The sequence below is a fragment of the Vicia villosa genome, unplaced genomic scaffold, assembly GCF_029867415.1.
Source record: "Vicia villosa cultivar HV-30 ecotype Madison, WI unplaced genomic scaffold, Vvil1.0 ctg.000089F_1_1, whole genome shotgun sequence".
Lineage (NCBI taxonomy): Eukaryota > Viridiplantae > Streptophyta > Magnoliopsida > Fabales > Fabaceae > Vicia > Vicia villosa.
In genome coordinates, this window is record NW_026705008.1 from 916298 (window position 1) to 929236 (window position 12939).

Sequence of the window (12939 nt, forward strand, 5' to 3'; positions counted from 1 at the left end):
TACTGACTACTAACTAATGTGTGTTCATGCATGACTAACTCATCTATAATGATTGCATGATTGTCTATTTTAGAGCTTAATAATGATAGTGTAACATTCTCGTGTGTGTGTGTGTGTGTGTGTATAACTACCTCATGACTCATGTGGGTGTAACTACCGCATGACCCCTAATATGCAAACTCATGTGTGTAACTACCTCGTAGGGATGTCAATGGGGCGGGCGGGGGCGGGGGATACATTTCCATTACAATCCCCACCCTCGAACTTATTCCCCATTCCCCATCCCATGGGGATCCCCGCTAACTGAGGCAAGTAACATCTGGTTCACAGAATCCCAACATGTAATCAAATCACCCTTGTTATTTCCCAGGCAATTCTTTAGACAAGTATGAGCAGACTCAACTTGATTTGTTGTTGTATTTCTGAGATGCATAACCTCACCGGTCCAGGCACAAAACAATCTTCTCCTTTACCCGATCAAGTATTATGCTATCAACATATTTAAATAGATCATGATATTTCACGCAAACATTCCTGAATTGTAAAACAACATCAACATATAACTCTTTTGCAGATGCATTTATTATAACATTCCATGCATCCATAATTTTTTTCACAATGACGCCCGCCTTGACCAGTTTTCCATCTTTCGCATGTGAAAGTCACATATGCATTTCTTCTATCCGTACCATTATCGTACCTTTCAATCACAACACCAAATCCTAGTTTCGTAGCCTTTGTACAAATTCACTGCAACATGTCTTCATGTAATTCAAACTCTTCTCCATTTTCAAAATGCTCACGAATATCTACCACCTTAGTTACGATAGGAGATACAAGAGGGGAAACAACTTGAGACACATTAGGTTTGGGAATGTTATCGGGATGAACCATACCTAATGTTATAAAAAACATAAAACTCATTAACACTTACATAGAACATGGTAAAAGCTGTTGTTAAATAAACACAGACAGAAACTAGAATTGCATTTTCGATTATGTTCAACTATCAACCGGAAGTATACATCCGATTTTCGCGTAACCTTTTTCCACAATGATAAACAAATTAATGTAAGGAATGAGGATTGGAATGAATAAACTTTACCTTAAGAATGAAGATTTAGAGTGGAAAAATGGATTAAGAATGAAACGGTTTTTAAGAGATATTATGGAAATAAGAAGAAATTGTTTGATCAAAGTTGACTATGTTGGTTACTGTTTTAAGCATTATAATTTTTTTATAATACCGGAAGTATACTTCCGGTTATATATGAAATGACAAGATGATAGAAAAAATCAATCTTCCCGCTCTAAAAACCAGAAAAATAATACTGGTATAAAACCGGAAGTATATCTTCGGTTTTATTTTTACCTTTTGAAGGGTGAAACCACATTTAGTCTGTTTTTGTGAAATATATGGTACGAACCGAAAATATATTTTCAATTTTTAAGGAACAATTTCGGAATTGCAAAGTGTCTTTCTTTTGGGCATGGGGTGGAATAAGAAATTCCCTCGGGTGTTAAATCCAAAAAGTCATAATGGTTTTTATCTCGTTTTAATCTTAGAGAGCATAAATGGGCCGCACGTAACAAAAAAGCCCACATAAGCTGGAAATTTTTTTGGGAGAGGAAATCTCTCAGTCACCCTTACAGTCGCTCATCGTCCTCCCGCTATCTCTGCTTCTCAATTCTCTCACGCACACCGTTTCTCTGCTTCTACTCTGTAAGTTTTCCTTTGATTTTTACGCACTCATTCGTTAGGTTTCGTTTTCAGTTTCTTGCTCACTGTTTTCGTATGCTATTTGTTCCCTTCATGTCGTGAATCAGAGGTAGAAGATGAATTAGTTGTATACCTAATTTTGAAATCAAGATAAATTGTTTTAACATCAATGCTCAAGTGTTGAACATAAACGAAATCCTAACGCCGTCTTTTTGTATATCTTAACGAAGTTGAGATTTGAGACCTAAATTCACCTTTGTCTCTGGATGAAATTTTTACTATGAAATATTGATCATAACAAAATATTTTACTAAATTAAGTATATGTTTAATCGTATTAGAGTTTAATTTTGATACAGCGACGCATGACTTTACAAGTAATTATGATTAAAGTCAATAGTATTAATGATATATACTCTTAACACATTCTTTATTACTAGGTTCATAAACAAAAAGGATGATCTCTGCGCATTTTCTAGGTATTCTAAACCACGATTACCGATAGCTCTAAATGTAAGGTTCCAGTTATAACTAGTTACAATAGCAGTGCAACCATAAACCCCTAAAAAAGTCACCAGATAACACATAAGATGCTTCTGGATTTGCGCTGTATGAACTCGTAACACTACAATTTGAATTCTTTGAAACACACCTTTTCCGTCCCTGCCACTGCCTGCTACAGCTACTGACTATGTTCTTTTTTTTTGCCTGTTCTTTTATTGTATTTTTGCCTCTTCCATATTGAAACTTGTCTATATATTAAAATTGTTGGCTTACTTTTATAGTGTTTTTGCAGGAGCATTTTTTTGCTTGTTGTATTTGTTGCTGATTTCAAAGTGTTTTAGGAAAGAACATGGCATCAAAAAGGGAAAGGGCAACTGGTGATAGGGTAGAGGAGGAAGGGCTTGATTTTGAATCGAAAAGGCTAAGGGTGGGTAAGGAGTCTTCCCCCTCTCCTCTTGTTTCCATCGCAAATCCTCTTTCTGGGTTGGCTAATAACTATGCTGACATCGATGAGGAGGAAGATTATTATCAAAGGGATAAGGGTGTTGTTAACGACAATAGGAATGGTGCGTCTCAGCATAATGGGCATAAATATGAAGGGGATGATTATAGCGATGAAGAAGAAGATTCACAGGAACAACTATTTGGTGGAAGAAGTCGCCAGGTGGAGGTTCGGAAGGACTGTCCTTATCTGGACACTGTAAATAGACAGGTATTTTATTCATCTGGTCCATTGTAGATATGTGTTTTGCTAGTTAGCATGTGTGTATTTGACTTTTATATCATTTTGTGTGTAGGTTTTGGATTTTGACTTTGAGAAGTTCTGTTCTGTCTCTTTGTCCAATCTAAATGTCTACGCGTGTTTGGTTTGTGGTAAGTATTACCAAGGGAGAGGGAAAAAATCCCATGCTTATACGCATAGTCTGGAAGCCGGACACCATGTTTATATCAATCTCCAAACTGAAAAAGTATACTGTCTTCCCGATGGCTATGAAATTAATGATCCCTCACTAGACGACATTCGGCATGTCCTGAATCCGAGGTTCGTCTAATTTTTCATTAGGCTTTGTTTGCTGCACACAATTTTGCAAATTACAGTTTGGCTAGTGACTATTATATTTTTCATCTTCTGTCCAATGTATGTATAGTTGTATCTGCTATTGGCCCGACAGCTTTATCCCTTTGTACCTCTACTTCCCCTGAAAAAATAAATTATTTGCATCCACTTTTTTCAAAATTCAAGTTATGGAACTTCCAAAATAGAGTATTTCCACCCAGGGTTGTAGTTATGGTCCCTTGTCTATACAAAGTTCGTTAGAATGGGGTTTGCTCCATAATGGACTTGGCAGAACCTTGGACAACTCCTTAGATTGGGTAGTTGAGGATCATCGTTGATGTTTGGAGCACCTTGGAATTCCATTTTAGGTACTGAAAAAATGTTTTTCACGAGGAATAATTATTTTATGCCTGTTTCTTAAGTCGGTCAGTAGTATTAATTTTTCTCTTAATTATATACTTAGTTAATAGCATTTGTTTTTATAGGTTATGGTCATTGCGTCAAATGTGTCAGTTTTTTGCTCAATGAATTCAGTTACCCACTTGGGTATGTTATGCATTTGATATCTTTCAGTAGATCAGTTTTCCTCTTAATTCAGAATTACATAGAAACCTCTAGAGATCTTCCATTACTTATGGCTTATTTTTATAGGTTATTTTATTGTTTGTTTGTTTATGTTGGTTTTTTCTAAAGATTAACTACTAGGAGATATCAATCTGCAGGTTTACTGCAAAAGATGTTGAACAACTTGACAAAAATAAGCAGTGGTCCAGGGCACTTGATGGTTCTAGTTACCTTCCGGGAATGGTATATTTCTTCTTTCATATGGAAAATAAATTTTTGCTTTTAGTTGACTTGTAGTTTCAAGTTTGATGCCTTATGGCTTATCTTTATCCATCATATGAAAAAATTTCAGGTTGGACTTAATAATATTAAGGAGACTGATTTTGTGAATGTAACAATTCAATCCTTAATGAGAATTACCCCGTTGAGGAATTTTTTTCTTATCCCGGAAAACTATCAACACTGCAAATCTCCACTTGTTCATCGATTTGGTGAACTCACAAGGAAGATCTGGCATGCACGGAACTTTAAAGGACAGGTTTGTTTCTGATGTTGTCATTGTGTGCGTGCGTGTGTGTATTTGTATATAATTTTATTTATGCTTTCTTTATGCATATCAACAGGTCAGTCCCCATGAGTTTCTTCAAGCAGTGATGAAAGCTAGTAAAAAACGATTTCGAATTGGTGCGCAGTCTGACCCAGTTGAGTTCGTGTCATGGCTTCTTAATACCCTACATGCTGATCTTAAAACTTCAAAGAAGAATACGAGCATTATTTACCAGTGTTTTCAGGTTCTTCTTTTCATGCTAGTTTTTTTGTTGATATACTCTATCTGGTTGCAACTATAGTCACTTACGTTGTGTTTTAATTAAATTTACTGTTCTCGCAGGGTGAACTTGAGGTTGTTAAAGAGATTCCTAATATTGGAAATGCACCCTTCAAAGAAACTTTGAAAATGCCATTCCTAATGTTAGGTTTGGACTTGCCGCCGCCTCCTCTTTTCAAGGATGTGATGGAGAAAAATATAATACCCCAGGTACTTCACTAATTGTTATTTTGCTTGTTACATATAGATTTCTCTGCGAGGCCCGAACCAGATACACACTCAAATCTTCCGGATTTTGACTGGATTTGGGTTTTCCCCAATTTCCTAAGTTAGGGGAAGTGATGGGGTATTAATACCCGAACCCGTCCCACTTATTATATTATTATTTTTGTTTGCATTTATTAATTCATATGTATGTTCTTTATTTATGTAAAAATTTAATCTCTTTTCAATAGACAATTGCATTTCAATATTATTTTATTATGATGTAGTAATTATAATTTTATCATATTAATTAAAACAAATACGACTTTTCAATTTTATTTTTCTAAATATATGGGCGGGATGGGGATGGATATTCATTTTCTAATCAGGACAGGGGAGGAAAATCTTGCTCTTGCCCCATTTTGAAATATTGTAGTCAATGTATTTTGGATTGAAGTGACCCTAAGTTGAAGCTTGATTCTTGTTATTTTGTATGTTATATCCACTGGATACATTATACATCATACATATATAAATTGGAATAGTTTGGATATGAATACCAAGAAGGATGTTGTAAAACCAAGACTGGTAACTTCATATCACTTTCAAATTATCTTATAAACTGTGATATTTACTTGACAAATTGAGTGTCCACTATCATGCATCCTTTTTAGTTTCTAGTGAATTTTTCTCTTGATTTCTCACCATCTCTTACTCTTTTTCTTTTCAAGTAAAGTAGAAGCTTTTTTATGGTTTATTTTGCATGCTAGATGCAGTGTGTCATGTCTGCTCTTTTACTGTCTTTTCTATAAGCAATTTATATATATAACAAGGCACTTCATATGGATCTGCATAGCTCTTTGCTTCCCTTTAGACAATGAAGTTTTTAAAACAACTTTATTTTATTGAAACCAAATGAAATAGACTCGATTTTGAACATAGTCATCACTTGAATGGTTTGTTTTGCTGCATTCATTTAAATTTTTGCAAATAAATGTCAATGTCAGTAATTTCTTTACCTATAATCATGCTGATAAAACTTGGTTTCTAGGTTCCACTCTTCAACATACTAAAGAAGTTTGACGGTGAGACTATCACCGAGGTGGTCCGTCCTCATATAGCAAGGATGCAATATCGTGTTACCAGACTGCCTAAGTATATGATTCTTCACATGCGGCGATTTACAAAGAACAATTTTTTTGTGGAGAAGAATCCTACTTTAGGTGAGAACTTATGTTGGAAAAACTGTGATGTATTCAAGTTAATATCAGCCTACTTATTTCTAAGCTCACCCTAATTCAGTGAATGTTTGTTTCAGTCAACTTTCCTGTGAAGAATTTGGAGTTGAAGGATTACATTCCCTTGCCAACACCAAGAGAAAATGAGAAATTGCGCACTAAATATGATTTGATTGCAAATATTGTTCATGATGGCAAACCAGGTGAAGGATCCTATAGGGCGTTTGTGCAACGAAAATCAGAAGAACTATGGTAATATATATTTTTGATAGTATGAAAATGTATAAATCTGATTGGGTGTTAAGAACACTTTATTTTTAACACTCACTCTTTTATTGGGTGAAATTCATATGGATCTCACAATTTTAGAAATAGGTCCATCATAAAGTGGTGGGACCTACTTGATTTCACCCAATTAAGTTAGTGAGTATTTGAAAGAGTTTTAAAGCGATGATAGGAATCAACTTAGTATTCTAGGAAATAAACAAATAACAATAAAGCTGAGCAAATATTCTGTTTGTATTCAATAGTGGCTAGAGTTCAAATGGGATCTAGCTTCAAGAATTACAACAGATTAGGGCAAATAAGAAAGTCTGTAGAGAAAAGAAATAAAAAAGAGAGGCTCTTCGAGAGGCCTTTGCTCTCCTAGGTGGGAATTCCACTTCAGTACTAGTCTGCCTCCACTACTGCTACAGGCACTATATTTATTCTAAAACCTAGGATGATACTCCTATCAGAGGCTGCCAGCTGTCTGACAGCTGTGACAGCCCATGTGCTCCCTAAAGCACTAACTGTCCTTCATTCTGTTTTGTCTTTTCCTGACATAGAATTTGCCATACCTACCAATTCCCTCCCCTTGAAGACTATCCTTGTCCTCAAGGATAAAATCTGGAAATTCTTCCTTCAACTTGCTAGCTACTTCCCAGGAATTTTCAAACTCTGGCAGATTTGCCCATTTCACCAACAATTCCCTCTCACCTTGTCCATTTAACCTCTCATCAATAACCCTCTCTGGAAGAGGCTCCAACTGCCAATCCTCATTCATACATGAGGGCAAGGGTTGTGGCAACATTGAGGGAGCAACTGCCTTCTTCAGCAAGGAAACATGAAAGACAGGATGCACCTTGGTATCTTCAGGTAGCTTGAGTTCATAAGCTACAGCTCCCACCCTCTTGATTATCTCATATGGGCCATAGTACCTTGGGCTCAGCTTCTGATTAATTCTCTTAGCCAACTTTTTCATCTTATAAGGTTGAATTTTCAGAAATACCATATCTCCTTCCTCATACTCTACCTCCCTTCTGTGCTTGTTGGCTTGATTCCTCATGACATCCTGGGCCCTGCACAACTGCTCCTTCAACTCTTTGATCATGATATTCCTTTCAGCTGTTAGTCTATTCACTTCATCCACAGCTGACAGTGGAGCATCTCCTCTGATTAACACAGGTGGTGGCCTTCCATAGAGAGCTTCAAAAGGTGTAATCTTGAGTGAAGCATGATAATTGGTATTGTACCAATATTCTGCCCATGTTAACCATTTTGGCCATTGCTTAGGTTTCTGCCCTGTTACACATCTCAAGTAAGTCTCCAAACATCTGTTAACCACTTCTGTTTGGCCATCAGACTGAGGGTGGTAAGCACTGCTGTATTTCAACTGTGTCCCAGCTTGCTTGAACAATTCTGACCAGAACTGACTTAGAAAGATCTGGTCCCTATCTGACACAATTGATGTTGGAAACCCATGAAGCCTTACCACTTCCTTAATGAAAATCTCAGCAATGCTCTTAGCATTATAAGGATGACTAATAGGGAAAAAATGGGCATACTTAGTCAATCTATCCACTACTACAAACACAGTATCCACTCCTTGTACCTTGGGTAGTCCTCCAATGAAATCCATGGAGATATCACTCCAAATCTGAGTGGGAATGGGCAATGGTTGCAGCAAACCCCCTGGGGACAGGGTTTGGTATTTATTTCTTTGGCAAACCTCACAAGACTGCACATAAGCCTGTATTTGTCTCCTCATTCCTTCCCAATACACCACACTAGCAATCCTCTTGTAGGTTCTTAAATGCCCAGAGTGTCCTCCTACAGCTGTGGCATGAAACTCCCTAAGGATCCAAGAAATCCTGGAAGAATTTCTTGGAATTACCACCCTGCCTTCATGGAACAACCTTCCTCCTTTCAACTGAAAACCCTTCTGACTATGAGGGTCAGTTATCAGCTGCTGAACTATCTCCCTTAACTTCTCATCTTGCTGAACCTCCTCCTCCAATCCTTCCCATACTTCACTCTGCACTGTGGTGATGTTCCCACATTGCATCTGCCTGGAGAGTGAGTCTGCAGCACTATTCTCCTTACCAGGTTTATACTTAACTTCAAAGTCATAACCTAGCAATTTTGACAACCACTTTTGTTGCTCTTCTCCCATGATCCTCTGCTCAGTGATGTGTTTTAAACTCTTTTGGTCAGTATGGATCTTGAAGTGCCTTCCCAACAAATATGGTCTCCACTTCTGTATAGCAATCACTATAGCCATTAATTCTCTCTCATAAACTGACTTGCCCTGGGCTCTGTCAGATAAAGTTTGGCTCATATAAGATATTGGTTTTCCTCTCTGCATCAACACAGCTCCAATACCCTTGCCAGAAGCATCTGCCTCTATCACAAATTCTTCTTCAAAATCAGGCATGGCTAGCACTGGTACAGTGGTCATTGCTTTCTTTAACTCCTCAAAAGCCACTTGTGCTTCACTTCCCCAGTCAAAGTTGTCTTTCTTTAGTAATTGAATCAAAGGCCAAGCAATCTTGCTGTAATTTTTAACAAATTTCCTGTAGTAACCAGTAATTCCCAAGAATCCTCTTAACCCTTTTAAATTCTTAGGAACTGGCCATTTTACCATGTCTTCCACCTTCTTAGGATCAGCAGCCACTCCTCTACCAGAAATTAAATGCCCTAGGTATTCCACCTGATCCTGCCCAAAAGAACACTTCTTTCTATTGGCAAACAGCTTGTGGTTCCTTAACACTTCCAGAACCACAGATAAATGCTTCTTATGTTCCTCCTTGCTCCTGCTGTAGATCAGTATATCATCAAAAAATACTAAGCAGAATTTCCTCAAATAAGGCCTGAGTACCTCATTCATGAGGGATTGGAAGGTGGATGGTGCATTAGATAATCCAAAGGGCATCACCAAGTACTCATAATGCCCTTCATGAGTCCTGAATGCTGTCTTGGGAATGTCTTCATCTCTCATTCTTATTTGGTGATAACCTGATTTCAAATCTAACTTTGAAAAGATGGTTGCCCCTCCCAACTCATCTAATAGCTCTTCAATGATTGGTATGGGAAATTTGTTAGGTATAGTAATCTTGTTTAAAGCTCTATAATCAGTGCAAAACCTCCATCCTCCATCCTTCTTTTTCACTAGCAATACAGGGCTTGAGAAAGGGCTAGTGCTATGTCTAATCACCCCTGTTTGCAGCATCTCTCCCACAATTTTCTCAATCTCATTCTTTTGATAAAAAGGGTATCTATAAGGCCTAAGATTTGGTATAGCAGTACCTGGTTTAAGAGTGATGGCATGGTCATGCTCCCTCATTGGTGGCAGTCCAGGAGGAAGATGGAACACATCTTCATATTCTGCCAACAATCCCTTCCATTCTGCATGCCCTACTGTTATGTCTCCCTCCCCTTCTTGGACAACCTCCACTAGCAGGCCTCTTCCTTCATTGTTCAAAGCCTTCATCATCTCCTTCATTGAAGCTTGTTTGGTACTCAGCACAGGATCGCCAAATATCCAATGCTCATTGCCCTCCTGCTTCCATTTAATCATTAGTACACTGAAATTTGCTTCAATGTTGCCCAAGCTAGCTAACCAATCTAACCCCAACACCAGTTCAGCCCCTCCTAACTCCATTAGGAAAAAATGTTGAGTGTAATCAACACCTTGCACATTAAACTCTAACCCTTCACAAATGCCTTGATGCTTAACCCTCTCCCCATTCCCCATCTCAATCACATAGGGTGCAGTCTCCTTTAGAGGTAAGCCCAGTTGTGCTACTAGCCTTGCATCAATGAAGTTGCTGGATGCTCCTGAGTCAATTAGGGTAATTAGTTTCTGCCCTTGAATAGTTGCCCATACTTTGAAGGCTCTATTAGAAGTATAACCCTGTCTGCTTTGCATTGACAGTTGCAAGGTTTTGAATTCCAACACTTCTTCTACATTCTCCTCAGTTTGAGTGCTTACTCCAAGAGGTTCTCCTTCTTCATCACTACTGATCTCACATAACTTAAAACTCATATGCTTAAATTTGCATATGTGTTCTCTACTCCATTTGTCACCACATTTAAAGCACAGGCCCTTCTTGCTTCTTTCTTCCAACTCAGCAGGATTCAACCTCCTCCCTTTGTGCTTTTCTCCCCCACTGCCCTTTTCTCCTTCCTTCCTAGCACCTCCCTCTCCTAACTCCCTGTTTTTGAACACTCCCTTCTCCTTCCATGAGCTCCCTTTCCTTAGGCACACCTCATTCTTTTCCTCTATCAAGAGAGCTCTATCCATGAGGTCAGACAGTCCTTGACTCTCATAAAGCTTCAGTTCAGCTTGAATCTCCTCTTTCAATCCATTCAAAAAAATGGAATCCAGCATTATCCTTTCCTCCCTCCTTAGAGGAGCTACCAGCCTCTCAAACTTCTCCATATACTCCACTACAGTCCCTCTTTGTTTCAAACTTAGTAAGGGACCCATAGGATTCTGCAACATGCCTGGCTGAAACCTTCTCAACACCGCCATTTTAAACTCCTCCCAAGTTCGTAATGGTGCTTGCTCTTCCCACCATTGGTACCAGTTTAGAGCTTTTTCCTCCAAGGCTAACACTACTGCATCCAGCTTGTCACGCACCCGTATCCCATTCAACTGGAAATATCTCTCCACACGCACCAACCATCCAAAAGCATCTTCTCCCTTAAAGATTGGAATCTCCAATCTTCTTCTGTTTCCTAAGAATCTGGAGCCATTGCCCCCACCATAGCGTCGATTCCCTAGGCGAGAATCGTGCGACACTCCGCTTCTTTCGCTTCCTTCTCCATCACCATACTCGTCATCGTTCTCGTGTCTTGAACGGTGCCTGCTAGGTCGTTCATGAATCAGCTGTCGTATTTGTTCTATCGTGACATGAGGCCTTTCTTGCTGCTCTAAAACCAGTTGCCTGATTTGTTCTACTGTCCCTTCCATGTGACTCATCCTCTGTTCCACCAATTCCACTCTATTTTCCATGTTGCTTCTAGTGTGAACCATCCAACACAGAAAAAGAACCAGGCTCTGATACCAAATTGATAGGAATCAACTTAGTATTCTAGGAAATAAACAAATAACAATAAAGCTGGGCAAATATTCTGTTTGTATTCAATAGTGGCTAGAGTTCAAATGGGATCTAGCTTCAAGAATTACAACAGATTAGGGCAAATAAGAAAGTCTGTAGAGAAAAGAAATAAAGAAGAGAGGCTCTTCGAGAGGCCTTTGCTCTCCTAGGTGGGAATTCCACTTCAGTACTAGTCTGCCTCCACTACTGCTACAGGCACTATATTTATTCTAAAACCTAGGATGATACTCCTATCAGAGGCTGCCAGCTGTCTGACAGCTGTGACAGCCCATGTGCTCCCTAAAGCACTAACTGTCCTTCATTCTGTTTTGTCTTTTCCTGACATAGAATTTGCCATACCTACCAAGCGAGTGTTCTAAGCACTCTTCGTTTAACACTTTTAAGGTCTAACTCTTTGATTTTTCAGGTATGAGATGCAGGATTTGCACGTGTCAGAAACACTCCCTCATTTGGTTGCGCTTTCAGAAACTTATATGCAAATATACGAGCAGCAGCATTGAAAGGCCCAGTTCAAATCCTTTTCCTAGCATACCATAACCTGAAAGCAAGTCTTTTTGAAGGATTTAGAATACGAGACATAATTCACGGTTAGCTACACAATTGGGGAAATATAATGCGTGATTATTGCAGCTGAGTGGCTTTATTCAAATGTAATGCGCAGCTTTGAGGGACTCGAATTTTTTTGTTGCTGTACTTGATATGATAGGTTGCTTGAGTAACTTGTGGAATGTGAAGTATCCACTTAGCTTAATCCATATTAAATTGCATTGCTTAACACTTACAAACCTCTGTTTGGTCGTTGAATCTCCAAGTAGCATGGTGCATAATGTTTCTGCAGATATAAATTGATGGTATTGTACTAGTGGATTATCAGGTGTGTAGCTAGGATTTGTCTAGTAACTTTCTAGCATCGTACCTTTGCACATGTGTTGTTATTGATAGATTTGCAAATTAATCTAGCTATGCAAATGATCTTAGTAAGGGTAACTTGTTATGGCTAACTCTACTAAATTTTTTCTGAGAACATTGTAGTCACCAAGAGCCTGGTAACAAGATATCAAGCAGTTCAATGTTGTAGTCACCAAGAGCTTTGTAACTGTTTAATAAAAGTAGTTCCTAGTAAATTTATTATATTTTGGTATATTCTGTTTTGCTTTGAACTGTAGAAGTACCAACATATTATGTATTTTAAGCAAGCATTCCAAGTCAATTGAAAATTAAGATTTTTAAAAAGTAATTAAAACTAAGTATAGTTTTCTGTAAATATTATAAGTTATATCACAAATCTCTTATTTATTCAACGTGTTCATTTAAGTATCTTTGTTTTATTTTTTAAAAAAGTAAAACAATAACTTGTTTTCTTATTAAATTGTAAAAAGAAGACATAATTTCCTTTGTGATTGGATGAGGGCAAAATAAAATAAAATGATGTTGTGGAAAGTA

The 12939-nt window shown here is 38.0% G+C and overlaps 1 protein-coding gene across 2 annotated transcripts; it reads left to right on the forward strand.

Annotated features, from left to right (window-relative positions):
• Positions 1–1587: 1587 nt before the first annotated feature.
• LOC131623944 (uncharacterized) lies at positions 1588–12620 on the forward strand. Of its 2 annotated transcripts, none has more exons than XM_058894946.1 (10): positions 1588–1723; positions 2516–2935; positions 3021–3265; positions 4003–4087; positions 4197–4382; positions 4468–4635; positions 4734–4880; positions 5926–6097; positions 6193–6364; positions 11903–12620. In XM_058894946.1, the coding sequence occupies exons 2-10, from the start codon at positions 2573–2575 to the stop codon at positions 11994–11996; spliced, it is 1632 nt and encodes a 543-aa protein (XP_058750929.1). In that variant the 5' UTR covers positions 1588–1723; positions 2516–2572; the 3' UTR covers positions 11997–12620. The 2 variants fall into 2 exon arrangements, with proteins under 2 accessions (XP_058750929.1, XP_058750928.1); XM_058894945.1 differs by having other exon boundaries at positions 1614–1723; positions 2505–2935.
• The last annotated feature ends 319 nt before the right edge of the window (positions 12621–12939 follow it).